This window comes from Podarcis gaigeae (genome assembly GCF_964106915.1).
Source record: "Podarcis gaigeae genome assembly, chromosome: 7".
NCBI lineage: Eukaryota > Metazoa > Chordata > Lepidosauria > Squamata > Lacertidae > Podarcis > Podarcis gaigeae.
Window position 1 is genome coordinate 63,594,983 of NC_139683.1, and position 20,937 is coordinate 63,615,919.

At 41.6% G+C, this 20,937-nt stretch overlaps 1 protein-coding gene across 1 annotated transcript in view; it reads right to left on the reverse strand.

Moving 5' to 3' along the window:
- BMP6 (bone morphogenetic protein 6) overlaps positions 1-20,937 on the reverse strand; it is an 88,785-nt gene that overhangs the window by 14,891 nt on the left and 52,957 nt on the right. Inside the window, exon 2 of the mRNA XM_083747328.1 lies at positions 9,661-9,853. Coding sequence (XP_083603454.1) covers positions 9,661-9,853 — 193 coding nt within the window. The remainder of the gene's footprint in view (positions 1-9,660; positions 9,854-20,937) is intronic.

Genomic DNA, 20,937 nt, shown 5'->3' on the forward strand with positions numbered 1-20,937 from the left:
ACAGGAAGGATATTTTTTTAAACTTAAGTTATGAGAGTGTTTGTGGGCACAGGCTACTACTCTGCATTTAAATGCAAGCCGTATATATTAGTATATCCTTCCTGCGTTGGGCGAAATCTTTGACCTGCTAACTCCAGCAGCTATGGGCTGCCATGCTTCCGGATTTTCCTGGACGTTTTACCGATTTCAGCGCGTACACTGCTGCTGACTGCGGTATTCTGGATATATCTGGGAAATCCTGGACGTACTGCAACCCTGTTTTGAATTAGAAACTCAGGCACTGGTTTGGCTCAATTTCCTGTTGGGATGGGGGGGATTTAATACTGTTAAAGGTAAAGGTAAAGGTACCCCTGACCATTAGGTCCAGTCGCGGACGACTCTGGGGTTGCGGCACTCATCTCGCTTTATTGGCCGAGGGAGCCGGCGTACAGCTTCCGGGTCATGTGGCCAGCATGACTAAGCTGCTGCTGGCGAACCAGAGCAGCACATGTAAACACCGTTTACCTTCCCGCCAGAGCGGTACCTATTTAGCTACTTGCACTTTGAGGTGCTTTCGAACTGCTAGGTTGGCAGGAGCAGGGACTGAGCAACGGGAGCTCACCCCGTCGCGGGGATTCGAACCCCCGACCTTCTGATCAGCAAGTCCTAGGCTCTGTGGTTTAAGCCACAGCGCCACCCACGTCCCTCAATATAATAAATACAATTATTATTAATATGTGGTGCACTCGAGTAAAGGAATATCAACAGTAGAGTTCCACCCTTTCTTCTCTATTTACTTCTGCAATAACCTATACACAAGCACCAGGTCGCCTTTAATAAACAGTTCCCGTGCAAAAAGAGCAAGACAAACAGTACCCATTGAGATGGAGTATCTCCCTTTGATCATCATCTCATGCCACAGACTTGTGGTTTTTAATAGACTACTTGTTTGGACAGTGTAGGAGGATTGGGGGGAGGGGGAAGGGTTGAGGAGGGGGGAGTTAACAGGATATTTACCTTTGAAAAAAAATAATCAAGCCCAAGGCTTTATATATTTGATCAGCCACAAAGTTTCAGTCCTGTACTTCTGACCTGACACCTCAAGGGGGTAAAGAAAATTTCAAAGTTTCTTTCTATATTATGTAAACAACCGCTTTCTAAAAATAAATTCCATTTACTTCCCTGTCACTTTAAAGGCCTCCTTCCAAATGAATTACCTCGTTTCCAGAAAGATCCAACATTCAGCTGCTGTCTTTACCACAAACTCAACACTTTTTTATCTTCTAGTCACAGGGATACTAGTTTCTTGACAATCATGTCTGGAAAATTTACTACAAACCTTTGCATTTGATAATGAACCAGGTATGACTTTGGAGAAAGAGAGATAGATGGAGCCCCATTTTGGCTGTCTGTCACGGCAGACCCGGGATCTGCCAGGCTATGGTCACTTCCACGGAGAGCAGATACCAAAGGCCAACATACTTCCCTTATAATTTGCTGCAGATCCTGGTAACTGTTCCAAGTTTCAACCCTCAGTGGCTTGCGAGGGACCATACTTTATCTGTAGCCTCACATTCCTACAGTGGTCAGCAGCTTACAGGTGGATCTGTTGTCCCTTAAGGGAAGGATTTGCAGGGTGAATGAGATCTTAAACAGCTGGTGACTGGATTCCCTAGATGAGCCATTCACACAGGTGATCTATATTACTGTTTTCAGGATTTCAACCACAGGCCAGTCTTGAGGCTCCTGCGTTGTTGCTCTTTCCCTCAAAGTGTGTAGACTCCATCTGCCTAATTTGGATCAGTGCCTCTCTAGTTGATAAGAGCCAGAGATGCAATAGCTTTCCCTCCTCCTAGTCATTCTACCAAACTTCCTTCTACATCTCCAGACTCCTTCATTTTCTATGTGAAACAATTTACACTAATGGCAGGATTACTAGTTGCAGATGCTTCATAAAACTTGGCAGCTCATCCTTTGGACTCTTTTACGACTGGTGCTTCAAAGTCTGCATTGACCTTATATCCTTCTAAATGTATAGTAAAGGGTAAAGGGACCCCTGACCATTAGGTCCAGTCGTGGCTGACTCTGGGGTTGCGGCGCTCATCTCGCTTTATTGGCCGAGGGAGCCGGCGTCATGTGGCCAGCATGACTAAGCCACTTATGGCGAACCAGAGCAGCGCACGGAAACGCTTTTTACCTTCCCGCCAGAGCGGTACCTATTCATCTACTTGCACTTTGATGTGTTTTCGAACTGCTAGGTTGGCAGGAGCTGGGACCGAGCAACGGGAGCTCACCCCGTCTCAGGGATCCGAACCGCCGACCTTCTGATCGGCAAGTCCTAGGCTCTGTGGTTTAACCCACAGCGCCACCCGCGTCCCGTCTGAATGTATACTTTTGCACAATTTCCCACTCACTTCACTGGGCTGTCACAGCTGTGTTTCCTTTCCTAGCAATTTTACCTTTAATTATTGCCAAATTCAAACAGATTTTTGATGTGGTGCTGACATGGTTTAGTCACAAGAAGCTGAAAGTTAGCCTTTAATAGTGCTGTGCTCTTCTTTACTAGATTGTTTTCATAATAATAATAAAAGTAGTAGTAGTAGTAGTTGTTGTTGTTGTTACCACCTCACCCATCTGGCTGGCTTTCCCCGGTCACTCTGGGCAGCTTCCAGAAGAATATAAAAACATAATACAACATTTATGGGGCTATCTGTTTAGCCCATTTTAGTGTTGGCTAAGCTCTAAAATCTTCCTGGATGTTTAACTGTGTATTGACAAATGTACTTTTTTTCTGACTGACGGTCGAATAAAAGGTTGATGATGATAATAGAACATCAAACATTAAAAACTTCCCAATATAGGGCTGCCTTCAGATGTCTTCTAAAAGTTGTGTAGTTCTTTATCTCCTGACATCTGATGAGAGGGCGTTCCACAGGGAGCATGTTACCACCGAGAAGTAATTATATTACAGTTTAATTATTTTTAAACTATTTTCTTTTATACGTTATAAATATAACAACAACAACAACAACAACAACAACAACAACAACTGATAATTGTAATTTGATACAGTCTTACATATCCTCCAAACTACTCACAACATGCTGTATCATGGAAAAACCTCCAATATGAGCTTGGCAGGTGTTTGATAAGCCATTATCTGCGCTTACACTGGTGCATTTTCAACAGTCTTCAAGCAAGAAAGAATTTTTTTTTAACTATATTATTTCAACAAATTCCTGTGCCCTAATGATTTAAGAACTGTCATTAAATCAGGGAAGAAATAACTCATGGGGAAAGAGGTAAGAGAATGTTGTGGTTTCAACTTAGATGGTTCCTCTTGAAATAAGGTCAAATGTTACCATAATTTTCTTTTACTAGGGTTATTGCCTTCACAAACAATTGAAGAAAAGCTGTGTAATTTTCTCCAAGGGATGCTAAGGTTGGCCAGAAACCTGACCTACCTTACAAGAATATCATTAATCTTTCCATTATGTTTTGTTAACAATGCCAGCGGTTTTCGTAATGATAAAATGTGGTCTGCAATGATGATGTGATTTAAAACCACTACCACAACTTCCCCCCTGTATTATTATTATTTTTAAGAACCCTAAAAGATAGAAAAGGCAGCTTCATTCTGACTATTCATTAAGACTTTTAAAACCCTCCTTTTTTAAAAAAGAAAAGATGTGCCTAAATTACATTAGGCTGAATGACTTTTATAATACCGTAACAATTCCACAAACACCATTTCTACTTTTGTGTTGCCTTAAATGGTAGCAATAAAATAATGTTCCCCTAAGACACCTTGCTAATTTAAGAAGTACTTTGGGCATGCGTTTAAATGATGATACATTCAAAAGTTATATTCAAGTAATTCAAACAACGCGGCAGCTCGTTAAGCTAATGGGTTAGATCAACATTGTGCTCAACTCCATCTGTTTTTGGACTACAATTCCCATCATCCCTAACCCTGGATTAGATGATCTTATCTATTTGCCACTTCTCCAATTCTGTCTCTGCAAAATCATTACAAGTCAAGGTTTTGCCTGACAAGCCCCAATCTATGTGCAAAATTTAATCTTTTTTATGATACCTCATAAAATAAACTAAGTATCAAATTGGTGTCCTGCTTAGTTTCTTCCATACCCGGGGAGGACAATTGGTGATCCCGGCATTAAGAGCTTTTGTTGGGAAAGCTATTCCCCATATGTTATATGGGATAGAACTCTGGGGGTGGAACCAGAGCCTGTTGGAACGGCTTGAAATTTTGCAAAATTATTATCTCAAGAGGATTCTAGGCCTTCCTCAAGGAACCCCAGCAGCTTTCTTGAGGGTGGAGGTTGGATTACCCTCTGTGTCTGCCAGGGCCCACTTAAGATTCCTACGATTTTACATCAACCTTGCAAACACTTCAAACACCTTATTGGCCAAACAAGCCTTTGTATCTCTTCAAAAGAAAACCACTTGGCGTCAAAACCTATCTGAGATCCTGGTTAGATACACCCTACCAGAGTTTAATATTCTCAAACTGTGGAGCCCGGACAAAGTTTGGGTATGGATCCTGGAGAGAGACGCTCTGTTAGATATCACAAAAATACAGAACCCAGGGTCCTCCCACTGGTTTCCCCGACTGAAAACAGTCAAAACCTGCGCCAATTACTTGGCGAATATCACCAATCCCACCCTTCGGAGAGCTTTCACCATGGCCCGTTTTCAAACCATTCCTACGGCCTATCTGTCAGGCAGATATGCAAAAATCCCAGTAGAGCAGCATATATGTCCTTGTCATATGAGAACCAAAGAGGATCTCACACATTACATGTTGTATTGTCCCATCTATTCGGCCTTCAGGGATGCGATGTTACAAACTATTCCCAAATCAATAGTCAACTCTGAGGACCAAGTAAAGTTTTTACTGGTGGACGCTGATCCACGGATTTCTCACGTGGTAGTGGTCTTTGTGGTGAAGGCTATGAAAACTAGGGTATGGTTCCTGGATGAAAAGGTGAGGTCCCTCCCATTGCTCTCCTAACCTGTTGCTGTATCTTCTTTCCTGAATGGTGGGGTTTTTTGGGGGTAGTTTCCTTGCTGGGATAGCATGGCTTGAATTTTAGCTTATTTTTATAATTTTATTGCTTATCTTAATATTGTTTTATGGTATCTTGTGTAAAGGCATGGACCTCACAAATTTAATAAACCTGTACTTGTTTAACTAAGTATCAAGTACCAATGTGATAAATAAGTAAATACAATTCAGGGGTGCCTGACTCTTGGCCATCTCTACAACATGGCAGAGAAGGGTTTGGCAAAAGAGGTCTTTTTTTTTTAATGTTCCCCAACTTAAAGTTTGTCCATGGAGTTTTCTTGGCAGGGATAATAGAGTGGCTTGCTGGTTCCTCCTCCAGGTGGATCACATTTGGTCTTAACTCTCCACTATGACCTGTCCATCTTGGGTGCCCTGTTTGGCATAGTTCATAGCTTCTCTGAGTTATTCAAGCCCGTTCGCCACGGCAAGGCAGTGATCCGTATAGTTAAAGCTAGGGTTTTCCCAGTAGTGATGTATGTATTGAGAGCTGGACCATAAAGAAGGCTGATCGCCGAAGAATTGATGCTTTCGAATTATGGTGCTGGAGGAGACTCTTGAGAGTTCCATGGACTGCAAGAAGATCAAACCTCTCCATTCCTAAGGAAATCAGTCCTGAGTGCTCACTGGAAGGACAGATCCTGAAGCTGAGGCGCCAATACTTTGGCCACCTCATGAGAAGAGAAGACTCCCTGGAAAAGACCCTGATGTTGGGAAAGATGGAGGCCACAAGGAGAAGGGGACGACAGAGGACAAGATGGTTGGATAGTGTTCTTGAAGCTACCAGCATGAGTTTGACCAAACTGCGGGAGGCAGTGGAAGACAGGAGTGCCTGGTGTGCTCTGGTCCATGGGGTCATGAAGAGTCGGACACGACTAAACGACTAAACAACAACAACTTAAATTTTCCTTTGTGTGTAACAAACTGGACACATTAGGAAAGTGGGCATGCTACACAAGTTCTTTGATGTACTGCTTTGCTACATGCAGGTCATTGTTTATGTGGGAAGATCTGTAGTCTGAATTAGTAAAGTCCAGGATTCTACTACCAAAGTCTCCAAAAACTATCGTATGGTTTTAGGTTCAATTCACGTTCACAGCCTCTAATTTTTAAAACTATTGTGAGGCCTGACATAAACAGTCTGGGATTTACCATGTCAATCCTGTATTGACTTTGCCCTCAAACTAAACAAACAAACCCAACTCAAAAGTGCTCATCCTACTTCCAAGTGGACAACAGAGCAATCTCTCTTTGCTTCAGCTTCACGAACTCTATAGATTCATAGTTATTGAAAACCATCTCATCAAATGTTAAGGAACATGACATATTTGCTCACATCATTAGTCTCAAAGAAAAGAATGAGAAGTTTGCAGTTTAAGTAAAAGGCAGCTGTTCACTTTTGGCTTATATGGAACATTTTCTGGAACTCAGTGTCTTAGAAACTGTTGCTGGCTTGTGTTCTTTTTTCTTTTCTTTTCTTTTAAGTAATTTTGTCCTTCTCTCCACTCTTGAGCCTTAAAAGACTGTTCCCAATAGGAAAGCAATATATTCCAAATGAATCATCAACACAAAAGAAGCAAAAAAATTAAGAAAAACATGTTAGATGCAACTTGTGCAGAAGTTCTCATTTTAAATTAGCAGATGGGGCAGGGAGAATGATAAAGAGATAATAAGGGGACAGAATTGTTCCAAGCAAATTTGGGTCCAAATTATTCAAAGAATCTACAGGGAATTTATTTTTATTTTTTTATTTTTTTTAAACCATGCTTATGAGATTGTGTATGGATTCATACTTTGGGCTTTCTTGGATATGGTTGCTACTACTGCATGGCCCAAGAACAAGTCCCTAAGGTGTGATTCTGGCACCACTGAAGCGAATGGCAAGTCTCCCACTGGCTTCAGAAGAGCCAAGGCTTCCTCCTGCTTATTGCTGGAGTGTTTGTATGAGATCTAAAATGCACCCATGATGAGACCAATGCAGAGCACACATTTGAGATCAAACCTGAGTTTATGCATTTGGTCACAATGCCTATTTTAAAGCCTGACAGTTTCACAGAGCTTGCAGTTTGTGGAATTTTCATGAAATAATCTCAGAGTTGGCCCAGCAGGTGTTTAACACCATATACATATATACAGGGCAATCCTTGTTTTGCACAGGGGTCTGACCTCCACAAGCGTCCACAGAGCACACATAAGCCCAGACCAGCCCCTTTTCGTGACATTTTGGGGCTATTTCCCACAGGTTCAGCACTGTGCATGTATGTGCGGCCGTGTGCCATTCAGATGCTCCTAAACCGGGAATTGCCTGTATATTAAATAGTGTTGCAACGATGCTTGGAATATCTACACACAGACGACTCGGTTTGGCACAACTTGCAGATGGGCTTTCATGCCTTCTTAGCTAGCCAAAATGGAAGGGTCCATGGAACCAAGTGTCAAATTATAGTGGTACCTTGGGTTAAGTACTTAATTCGTTCCGGCGGTCCGTTCTTAACCTGAAACTGTTCTTAATCTGAAGCACCACTTTAGCTAATGGGGCCTCCTGCTGCTGCCGTGCCACCGGAGCCCGATTTCTGTTCTTCTCCTGAAGCAAAGTTCTTAACCTGAAGCACTATTTCTCGGTTAGCGGAGTGTGTAACCTGAAGCGTATGTAACCTGAAGCGTATGTAACCTGAGGTACCACTGTATCCAGTAATCAGAAGAGATCAGACGCACACCAGTTAGAATGCAATTCTGTTACAAAGCGCGGCTGAAAGTTTTTCATGAATTGGAGGGGTTTTTTGTATATAGGGAACCCATAAAGACACAAGGGTATTTTCCCCCTCCACCATACCCTTTCTATACCGGTACCTATAAGATATTACACAAACACACACACCACAATATACATGGACTCTGTACTCCTTCCTCTATATGCAAGCAGACTAGCTTCCTCACAACTCGACACACACAGCTTGACACACCTTCAAACTCCTCATCTGCAAGTCCTTCATAGTCAGTCCTGTTCAACCCTTTAACCTACAAAATCTCATTTGTTCACTTTATCAGTACCACCATACATAAGCATATTCATTCATGGTATAATCTAAAACAATGCAATTGTCCAAGAATGCTACATATATTCTTATAATGGCAGTTCTAATTTAAAGTACAGTGGTACCTGAGGTTACATATGCTTCAGGTTACAGACTCCGCTAACCCAGAAATAGTACCTCGGGTTAAGAACTTTGCTTCAGGATGAGAACAGAAACCATGCTCCAGCGGCGTGGCGGCGGCGGGAGGCCCCATTAGCTAAAGTGGTGCTTCAGGGTAAGAACAGTTTCAGGTTAAGAACGGACCTCCAGAATGAATTAAGTATGTAACCAGAGGTACCACTGTACATAAAACTTTGGTTTCCAAATAACTGGCTTGCTCAGTCTTTATTTTAGGCACTGCAGTGCAGCTCCCTGAGGAACTTTCTTGGTGCAGTTGTGTTAATGTTGTTCATATCCAATCACTGCTATTGAAATACAAATCATAAATATCAGCTATGGAACAGCTTCCCTCCAGAGACTCACTGAAATCCCAGCTGGAGCCTATTTCAGAAGCCCCCTAAAACCTCCTTATTTGGGCTGACTTTTAGTGAATGATGGACTTTCGATTTTTAGCTAGGAGGAGTTTGGAATTTTAGGGTGGTGCTTTTAATTACCTTTATTTGGCGAGGTCCAACCTATTGGGATGGAACATATTAAACAGTACAATCTCTCATGCAACAAAAAAATAATATTTAGAATATACTGGACCCCATTACGTTTGTTTAAAAAAGGGGCTATCTAAGGTATGGAGATGTTGGAGATGCGCTAGGGATAATGCTTCTCTAAAACATATGTTTTTTCACTGTCTTATATTGAAAGATTTCTGGCAGAAGGTAACTGAAACCATCAACAGAGCTGTACGGAACCACCTTACATTTACAGAGCAAAATATCCTCTTGAATTATATACCCAGCACATGGAACCTTACAAAAGGACAATATGACTGGATTCTCCGTGCCCTTACTACAGCAAAAAGACTGATATTGATGAATTGGAAAAATAAAAACGGGGCTCTTTTCTACAATTGGATTAAAGACTTATACCAACTCGCAACATATGAACAACTTGCATATAAACACAGACTTGCCATGGATAAATTCAATGGTATTTGGAATCCATTGTTACAAATACTGTAATGGGTGAAGATCTGGTGAAGAACAGTAACAAGCTTGTAAAATATACAGTTTTGGGTCCCCGTCCCCCCCCCTTTGTTTCCCCTTCTGCATGGATTTTATTTCTCTCTTTCTCTTTTTTGTTTGCATCTCGCCATGTTTGGTGCACATATAGTTATGTGCTTTTTGAACTTTCAATAAAGATGTTACAAAAAAAGAGAACCATATTAAACAGTACAATCCTATATATGTCTACTCTGAAGCCAGTCCAAATGAGTTAAATCGGACTTATTTTCCCAGCCAACTTAAGCGCATCCAGTAAATGATTCCTGCCAACAAAAGGGGTGGAAATTAAGTCACAGTCTCCCTCCCTCCAGATTTTACAATTTTAGCACTGAAAGGCACAAACCTGTTCTGATGTTCTTTCAATACTTGATAGATGCTAATCAGAAAGGTTTGGTTTTTAAAGCCTCCGAAAACACAATCCTTGTAGATTCGGAACTCGGCAGCGGTAACAGCCTCTCCTTCTGGAATCTGAGACAAATTAAACTTGAATTCCTTGTGGTGTCGCTGGTAAGGTGTGAACTCCTTGTCATATTCAACTGTTTAAAACAAACAAGACAATTCAATTTAACTGTGATTTCTCCACATTCTCCACTTCTCACTCTATTTTGTTTCAAAAAGTGCCCCAGAAAATGTTCAACCTTCAAGTATTTTATATTAAAAAGCAACTGAAATTTCACAAGAAGGCCTGTATGGAATTGAAGCAAGTGAGATCTTTCATTCACCCATTCAGGGGCGCCTTACCCATAGAGGCCAGTGGCGTGGGGTGCCAGGGCGCCAAGTTCTGGAGAGCGCCAGGGAAGAGGCAGAGGCTGGACGCAGTGCCTCCCGGCATCAGCTCACCACCCTCGCCTGCCTCCGCCACGCCACGCCAAAGCAGCACCGCGCCTGGAGCCTCCATCTGCCATGACCACCACAGCACGAAGTGGCCAGCTGAGCCGGGACGCGCCGCGTCCAGCCTCTGCCTCTTCCCCACCGAAGGAGCTGCCCACCTCCTCCAGCCCTGCTGCCAGCGCTGTCCTCCCTAAAAAACTCTGGGAAATGGGGGGTGGCACCCTAGGGAGCTTTGCACCACGTCTTAAGCTTTGCCAGATATGCTTAAGACGGCCCTGGACCCATTCATACTTGACATAGCCACATTTTCTTATCTCTCTTGACATGAAACGATTAAAAGTATTTGTTACATTTATTTCTTGACTTTTCCCAAATAACGTGGATGCAGTGTGCATGGGAATGCCATGCCATCTGAAATTCCTCTTACTTATTTTTCGGAGATGGAACTACATTAGGCACATCAGAATACAAGACCAGGACCATATACTCAGCCATTTTGTATAGAATTTGCTTTTGCACCGGCATATCAAACAAGCTTATAACCTAAATACAGTATAACCCAGTATAATCCAGTATAACCCAGTGAAAGCTTTGCCACTGAGTTAAGTATCAATAGGTCTTTGATAACGGGGATGCATTACTTATGTGGCAAAATTAATTGGTGTGCTTGAAAAGTACAGCATGAGTAGCTCTTGCTCTCGAAGTTTTAAGTCTTGTTGGTGCAACTCCCTCCCTGCAACGCTTAAAGCTGTACCAAAACTACACACTCTACTCCTAAAATCAAACAGTTGGAACACTGCTTTTCTGCTAGCAGCTACAAGAACTGTATGCTGGAGGGTAGAGGAATGACAGCTAGTTGTGTGTTGTGTTATTTTTCCATTACATACATTCATTTTTTTCTGTGCTATTCTAGTTTTTCTTTATCACCTCTTTTAAACATTTAATACAACATCTAATAGAATAGTAATTATCTATTACAGCCATAAAACATCTATCATGTGAAGACTTCCCAGCCTATCTTTCCTTGACATCCTAGATTTTCATCTAATTTTGCTGCCATCTCCTTGGTTTGTATTTCCTCCCTTTTTTCTTTCCCTCCCTGTACATATCCTTTTACCCTTTTTTAACTGGTATTCATAAATCTATCCCTGCTTGTTTATTTAACACAACTCCGCTCTTTTTAAAGTATCTTTCTAGTAATACCCACTCACTTATTATTATTTTTATGTCCATGTTTCTTATTATGGCCATCATATTGGCTAATTCTATAAATTCTATTAGTTTGAACAGCCACTGATCTTTTGCCAGGATCGCCCTTTCTTTCCACATTTTCACATATGTTATCCTTGTCACAGCTGTTGCATCGAAGAATAGGCTTTTTGTTTCGTTTGGGATTTTCTGTCTTATTATGGCTAGCAGGAATGCTTCTGGTTTGGGGGGAGATTATCATTGGAGCATCTTCTAAAGTTCTTCATGGAACAACGTCCAAAATTCTTTTGCCCTTTTGCACTACCACCACATGTGGATCAACATGCCTTCTGTATGCATATATTTCCAGCTTCAGTTGAATCTTCTTTTGTTTATCTTTCCCAATTTGCTGTGTGTCGGGTACCACCTAAAAACCATCTTTAGTATATTTTCTCTAATTGTATAGCATGCTGAAAATTTAATTGTATTGTTCCATAATTTCTCACAAACAGCCAAGCTCTATATTATATCCAAATGCCTATTTTTGATCCAGGTTGGTTTTTACAGTGTACCCACCCACCACCTGTCCCATCAAACCAGCTCTCGGAACCAAATAACCTATGTTTCTGTATATTCGATGGGCCTTTAGACCTACAATTTCACAGCAAACCATGTGCAGCCTCTTCCAGCACCTCCAAGCAGCTTCACAATATTACAGGAAGAAAAAGAGAGAGACCAAGGTCTGAGTACATCTCATAATCTCATAAGTGCTCCTCATTTTTGTCGTTGTTTTTGTGACACTACTTAGGCACAGGCTCTTAAGGATTTTCCCAGAATTATCTTGGAAAAGCCACACATGAACAGAGTGGGATGTACTGTACCTTAAGGTGTCCACATTCAGAAATTAGAGAAAACAGGCTGGGATGGATTTGTCCATCCCTAGTTGGAAGTGCTCCACTGCAGTCACTCAAATACTTAAGACTAATCCTGCCAATCGTACCTCATGTGTTGCCGTTGCTTATCATATCAGACCATTATTTACCAAGGAAAGCCAAAATCTAAGGCAATGTGTCTTACCAAGCTTGGCTACAACACAGCACAAGATAGCTTAATCCAAGCAGGTAAATTCAATATTATTCTGGGTTTTGCTTTATGTCACCCACAATAATGCACTTATAAATTTCATGTTCTCTTCCATTTTCAAACTATTCTCTACAACAAAACACATTTCAGAAAGCTGACACTGGCTGCAACCCCATACCAGTAAACATGTGTACTGTGGTGCTGTTCCCTATGCACTTCTTTCTGTCTAAATACTTTGTTTAGCAAATTTTCTTCTTATTAAAAGATCCAGCTTCTTAGAAACCTTGGCAGACTTGGACAGGCAAAACCCCTTTCTGTTCATTTCCAGGACATAACCAGCTTGCACTGTTCTCATGTTACACTGCAATAAGTGACCTTATTATTGAAAGAACAGACCGTGTGCGCAAAAATGAAAAGCAGCCATGTTAAGGAGAGAGTCCTTTCTCATTCTACCTTCCAGTCTTTCCCCACCAACCTGCAATGTGATTTGGTTCAGGCTGGTCTGAGTGCTAGCTTATAACCAAATACTAAGCTATAACCAAATGTATCTGTGTACATCTCTTAATTTTACAAATCAATGGCATGTAAGGAGGGCTGAGGCAATCAAGCAGTGTGGGGCTACGCTTTTCTCAGATATGCTTGGCCAACATTCTCCTAATGCAGAAGAACATGACGGTGTTCAGTGGCTGCTTCTATTAATAGATATGATGAATTATTTCTCAAATTACCATGATTTCAAAGATTACCTGACACTTGCCTGCGACTGCTGATGCTATATATACATCTCTCTTTTCTTTGGTATGCCACCTTTCCATAGTGAACACCTTCCAGGTGTTGTTGAGCTACAACTCCCATCACCCCTGACTTGGAACTGTAGTTCAGAAACATCTGGAGGGTGCCATATTGGCTACTCCTGATCTAGCAGCTCCTTGATCAGTGGCTAATAACTTTAACATCTACCTGTTGTAATAGCTGATATACACTAATAGGTGTTTCTAGATAAGCAGACGTCCATGAGCCATTACAGATATAACCAGCTAGGAGCTTGTGAGTGGACCACAGATTCACATGCTCCCTGTACCTATCAGGGTCTACTGGGAACAAGTTCTTGCCCCACATCTTAGACAGGCTTATGCCACTACCTGAATTAATAACAATCAAGACTAGAATACCCATGTTGGCCTGACCTAGAAGTGCTGGAATCCATTTTATTGTTGCCTTCTGTGACAGGGCTCCTATGTCTCTTACATCTTACAGCCGTACAATAAGCTGAACACAACCACAGCTTTTAACAGTATGGAAATCCAATGCTGGTCAAAGCTACACCTGTCAAATTTCCGCCGGCCAGTTGTCTTGCAAGGCGGGGGAGAGGGGAATGGCAACCCTAATTAGTTAGTACACACCAATGTATCTTTGGTAACAACAACAAAAACGGTGCAATATATAAATGTTAGAGTTATTTCTTTACCTGCCACTTTCCTTCTGGAAATGGTGTTTAGAATTCATTTAATGTTGCTGGTGAAAATGAACTATCAATTCAGTTGATGACAACAAATACAAATTCAATGATTCTGCCATGTAGTTTACATTGCACAGCAACATCACTGGGAGATTCTACTCCCCTTTACTGATGATGAGTAGATCAGCAAATCTGAGATAAATGGTTATGAACCTGAACGTTGCAGGGCAAGCTCTGACCATCTGCACAGAGGGTTCGGTTTTTTTAAAACCCAGTTTCTAAATTCTCTCTCTACACATACGGTTTTAAAATTAATATCCCCTGATGGTTTAGAACATACTTGGAATGCCACTGTCCATCTGATAAAGAGATTGGATGCTGCAGTTCAGTTGCAGATAGTCTTACTCTTAAACTATGTAGCTTCCATTTCTACATGAAAACCTGCTGTAATTTTAAACAGGAGGGTGCAAAAGTCAGGGAAACAATACACTGGGAATTAACCAACAATCTTGGTGGAAAAGCTAGTGAAAAAGATTGTTCCAGTGGGAGGGGACAGCAGCTGAAATATGAACAAACAAGATCTGAAGAGTCAAAAGAGTTGGCTTAATTCTGACACAGTAGTACAGATGGATAAACCAGCTTAATAAAATATGAGACAGAGGCAAAATCAGCTGCGCGTCGAGATCCCGAAACCACCCCCTTGTCAATGAATGAGACACAAGGACACGGATATTAGGTTAATGTTACGGGGCAAATTTTGGCCACAACTTTATTGGTTACAGAATGTGAGCGGTATTGGCTTAGGCTTGTGCCTCTGTTTAAATGGGGCCTGGCCATGTCTCCCCAGCCAGCAGATTGGCTGGCTGGGTGGTGGCATGGCTGGGAGCCTCCGGGTGACACAGGACTCTGTCCCCTGCCCCCGGAGGAGAGTTGGTGGCCACCTGGTCCACCGCAACTCCTCTTCACTGTAAAGTGGAGCAGATCTCTTGCCAAGTCTTACAGACACTGAATTCTACCCCACCCCCATATTTCCATTCAGAACTCAGAAGATTAAACTGAAAAGCTTTTGCATAGGGTTTGAATAATATCAGTGTGCAAAATTAATTGGAGAATGTCAGGCTAGCTTACTGGTGCAGCTAAGCCAGGGCTGGCCCATCCATGAAGCAGAGCTTCTGGATTCCAACAAGATTGCGCAAGAGCCCCATGACATTGCACAGGAGTCCCGCAAGATCCCACGACATCTCACAGGAACCTGGAACCTGCAGCAGCACAACCTCAGTAAGCGGGGCTTCAGTGGGGCTGGCAATGGGGGGGGGAGAGTTGGGGGCGGCTCATAATGCACGGCAGTACCTTTTGCCTCGGGCGGCGAAAAGGGCTGGGCCACCCCTGAGCTAAGCTACTTGCAGGTAGGACTGCCCAGAAACCATATTCACATAGCTCTGAACAAATACCATAGCAATACAATAAAGGACACTTGGAACCTTGCAGTAAGAACAAATCATTCATAAACAAAGCTCTACTAAACCAGACCTAGGGGTTCACGAAGACAGCATCTTAAAAAGCAGAGACATCACCTTGTCAACAAAGGCCTGTATAGTGAAAGCTATGGTTTTCCCAGTAGTGATGTATGGAAGTGAGAGCTGGACCATAAAGAAGGCTGATCGCCGAAGAATTGATGCTTTTGAATTATGGTGCTGGAGGAGACTCTTGAGAGTCCCATGGACTGCAAGAAGATCAAACCTATCCATTCTGAAGGAAATCAGCCCTGAGTGCTCACTGGAAGGACAGATCCTGAAGCTGAGGCTCCAGTACTTTGGCCACCTCATGAGAAGAGAAGACTCCCTGGAAAAGACCCTGATGTTGGGAAAGATGGAGGGCACAAGGAGAAAGGGACGACAGGACGAGATGGCTGGACAGTGTTCTCGAAGCTACCAGCATGAGTTTGACCAAGCTGCAGGAGGCAGTGGAAGACAGGAGTGCCTGGCGTGCTGTGGTCCATGGAGTCACGAAGAGTCGGACACGACTAAACGACTAAATAACAACAAAGGGGTTCACCAAGTCCAGTTTCTAACAATGGTCAGTCAGAGGTTTCCCAGGAAAGTTAAGAGCATGTTGGTTGGTTTGATTTTGCTAAGTGAAATGCAATATATTTGTAAAACCTCGTTGATTAAGAGCAGATCCATAGCTTTAATACATTATGAAAAGGTCTCCATAAAAAAAAGGCACTGAGTGCCCACAGTCAGTATTCAACACATGTAACAGCAAACATTTCATAGCTAACACTGCAGGAAACGAACTTATTGCAAAATGGAATTTATGTCAACACCAGTCACTGTTAGAAGCATCAGTCCTGAAATGCTCTGGAAACATTAGAAATATGCTTTTGCTGCTGGAGGACAGTGATAATCTACTCTTGGAAAAAGTTCGCTGTATCATAATTGCACTCTCCCAGAGCATGTTAATATGAAAAGCCCCTCAGGACTGTAAATAATACAAGTCATATCACTTTACAAATGTTTCCTATTTAGGCACAAAACACTTATTCTGTAATTTCATACTCACATTTATATTAACAAGATTTGAAATGGAGAACAAAAATTTGAAGCCTCCAACGAGTAGGTGTATAAACAAACAGCCATTTCTGAGCCATTCCAAATCCTTGTGGTTTTTAAATACCCAAGGAAAAATTAGCAGAACAAACTAGTCTAGACCACAGATTTTTTGGCTATTTTATGCTACTTTAATATAATCAAAAAGAATGAACTTCAAGCTTTGATTTTTTTAAAAAACAACAACTATGTCCATGGAGGTCTGCCTATGCTTTTAAAAAGGAATTTGGAGAAGAAAATGTGCTTTCCAGTCGTCACCGCTGGGTAAAATCATTTGATTTTCAACATGTCAGCATTCTTCCATTTCTATTCTACTTCTTTGGTTTAGCCTTTCTATCCTAAAATAGTTCATTAGGTTATATTACATAAACTCACTCTGTTTCTCAAGTTCCAAGGGTATTTAGCATTTAGAAAAGAAAAAGGGGGGGGGGGAGATACTACAAAGTGGAAAATAAGTTGTTCAACTGGCAGGAAAACAGCTACTTACAAGCAAATTAACTATCCCCAACTACTACATGACTGCTCAGTTAAAAGTAATCTGTTATGGTTCAGGCTTTGCCAAACCTCTGGAGGTACAGCATTCCAGTGATCGAAAGCTGTGAGCCAAAAAATGTTCTTGATACCTTAAACATTTGGTACAATTAAGTGGCAGGCTCTTCTGAAAAGATTGTGATGGGATGTACAAAACAGAGCACTGATATCCATGCTCCTTAGTGCTTCCATTTAAAATACATTTTGAAGTATTTAAAAACAAGGAAGGCCTCCAGCGAGAGAATGCTTAAGGAATCAGAATGCTATAAATATTCCATTATACGTGGAATTCTAATGAGATACCACCTGTCACCAGGGCGAATTGCCGCCCTGATAACAATCTGCATGGCATGAATAGAGGGAGGTCTTTTCTCATACCTGTATGTCATTGCATGATTTCACAACCCTCCAAAATATGCTATCAGTTATGAACTATACATTGTTAAGAGATAATAGCACAATGAACTCATTTGTGATACTGAGTCTACCAAAGAGGGGAACAAGTCAGCTTCTGAACTTTGGTTTCACCTTCTGGGTTGTGGGAAATGGTGCTGAACAAAATAGCTGACATTTTTTAAGAATCCCTGTGTGGAGACCTTTCCCTATATATGAGAGTTATAGAGAACAGATATGAAATAAATAAAAGAGATTTCAGTCTGAAATCCAACTCTGGACAAAAGTCGCCTCCAGACTGTCAGCATTTTGCGGGAGGGATTCCAAAGCAAACTAGAAATTCAGAACCCCACCATTAAAATGGCTTAAAGTGCTCTGTCACCCGAGCACAGCAAATTCACAGTCAGGAAAATGATGGGGAAACATACAGAAAAGTGTGGGATGAACAAAGGATTAGCAAGAAGACACATAAAGACTGTGAAGGCAAATGCTCATTATAAGATAAACTCCCTGCAGACAAACTCATTGAACATCCAACCTCTGTGTAAAGCACTTAACAAGCAAATGTTTGATAATCAGGTCATCAGGAGCAGCTCAAAGCTGTAGGCATCCAGTTCCGCTCTGCCTTAATAGAGGCAGCCCCTACGACAGCGGGAGATCATTGGCAAAGGAAAAACAAGGATGATTGAGGATAAATCATCCTTGCAAATTCCCCCCAGGGACAGCAGGAACAGGCTTCACCCACAGTTTGCCTCTGTACCTGGTTCTTCCAGCATGGAATGCGGGGGGCAGGGACGTACTGAGTGCAAAAGCATTTTGCCTGCTGAAAACCCTCCTCCAACGCCGTCATTAAGAAGCAGAGGTTCTCCTGTTAATTAGAGCTTAATTGGACTAAAGTATTGGCACGTGCTAGAAGAGATGAACTGCGGAACAAACCAACTTTAAGGACTTTAAGGTTTGTATTTGAGATAAGACTTCATTTGGTGCAAAAGACGTGGGAGGGAGCCTACGGTTTCTTTATTTAAAGTTCTATTCTCTACATTTATGATTCAGCAACCCTCCTCTGAATGTTAGTTCAAATTATATTTGTACAAGTGAGGATGGAAGAAATTGGATTATAAATATGGAATATAACATCAAATGGAACTGTGTATGTAAAAAAGGGGGGAGGGAAGCTCTATTTTGCGAAAGGTTTACAATGGAAACTTAGAGCTGTGTCTTCCCCATCCTTTATTATCTATGAAGTGAACTGAATAATGCTAAGAGGACTTGGAATTTATTTGGAAGGATAATTGGCCATATATCTTGAGCTGGAAGGAAGGATTAAAGAAGTTTGGGAGCTGCCAAGGAACGAATGAGGTTCTTTATTGAGTCATCTGCAGTTCAACAGACCACTCTTCTTCCCACGCTGAGAGAAAAAATGGTGACAACAGTTTATTTACTGGGGAAAAGAGACTTTTGCAGTTGTTGTTAAAGTTATCAGTGCAAACCAACGAAGCACAGGACGGAGCAATGGAGAAATTTATGGAAAAACAATGGGATATCAGCTCCACCCAAGGCATGGTGGATAATAGCAACAATCGGGGAAAAGAAAGATCTCTTACAAGAACAGGAAGAAACTCCATGGGCAGAATAATTGCCACACACAGGAAGAACAAGGATATAGTTTGAGTTCCTCACTTGAAGTTTTATAAATCATTTAATGTGTCAACACAAATAGAAGTTATTAATATTGCAGTTGTTGTATAAAAGATTATTATTATGACCAGAATGTAACTGAAACTAGTAAGATTTTGGAACACAGAAATTAAGAAAATCATCAAATCTAGCATGCAGGGGGCCACTTTAAATAAATTATATAATTCAGTATTTGAATGACTGGTATTAATAACTGTATTTATAAATTGGCATTGTTATAATGAGGCTAGATTGTGAAGCTGAGGCTCCAGTACTTTGGCCACCTCATGAGAAGAGAAGGCTCCCTGGAGAAGACCCTGATGTTGGGAAAGATGGAGGGCACAAGGAGAAGGGGGCGACAGAGGATGAGATGGTTGGATAGTGTTTTCGAGGTTACCAGCATGAGTTTGACCAAACTGCGGGAGGCAGTGGAGGACAGAGGTGCCTGGCGTTCTCTGGTCCATGGGGTCACGAAGAGTCGGACACGACTAAACGACTAAACAACAACAACATGCAACATAAAAGCTAGATACCACCAGAGAGGTACTATATCTCCAGTAAACTAGAGCTATTTACGCTTCTTACCATAGGGATCTCTGTGGATGGTAATTTCCCTGTTCCCTCCATATTGTGTTTTGAAATGCTGCAGGCTTATTGTTTTATAGGGAAAAGATGGTAACTCGGAGCTTTCAGCAAATGTTTTTACAATTAGCTCAGATTGTGAAATGCCGACGGCGTGTATGTTTTCGAATGCTTTCCCCGCAATATTACCAGACTCCTTTCATTTAGTCTTCATCACTCTTTCATTGGTGGTTAGCCATGCTTATTAACATGACTCAACAAGGAAATCAACAGCTCACCGAAATATTCGTACACTGTGAGCCTTTTTTTAAAAAAAAAAACTGGCCTTACAAACTTACTGATAACTCTTCAACTTGCAACTGTTCTTAAGAAGAGCATTCTATTTCCAAACACCACCTTCAAAACAAGTTTCCAAAGCAGTGAGATGTTTCATCTGCCCTAGACCAAACTGATTCAACCACAGCATTAAGAAGATTATTTGCAAGTAAAACAAATAAACTCTCGTATGCATTTGCAAACTGAAGCTTATCAGTACTGACAAGGATGGTTCACATCCAATATCGCTGCCCAGGTTCTTCTTTTTAATGTGTTGATAATATAACTATTTGTCAATACACAAGGCTACATAGCCCCAGAATTAATTGCAAAGGTGAGAGGGGCATGTTATTCATTTCCTGAAATCCCAGCTTTTAACACATTCCTCTAAAAACCCACGGTTTCAAAATGCTTCCTTTACACTCCCTGCTTGCTCAACTGCATGATGAAATGTGTTTTATGCATCAGGTTAGCTGGGTCCAAAAAAAAAGGAATGGCACATTTGTATGAGGTCAACAGCCATTTACCAGTTATAGTGAAATGAAGCATTCAACTATCTGTGTGCATGCCCTGTCAGTACTTAATTGGCATTACAGAATCAACCAATTAGAAGCTGGGGGAAACACAAAAGGGAACACCTACTGGTAATGAACAGGAAAGACTTTAGCTGCTCCTCATATACAGATACAATTACATATGAGTGTGAATTACTACTACGGTCTCATGTAAATGGAGGAAAAGTGGATTAACAGCTAGATAAAGCTCTAATGCAGCTGTTCTAACAGGGTTCAGCTCTAGCAGCCATCAGCCAATACAGGGCAGTCAAAGCCTGCTTCCCCTTGCCAATGAATAATCAGGAGTGTACTCTAAGGTTCCTGATTGGGCACTGGCAGCCATGCACCAAATTTGAATACCAGGTGAGCCAAGTGCGGCCTGTGTACCAGAGGTTCCC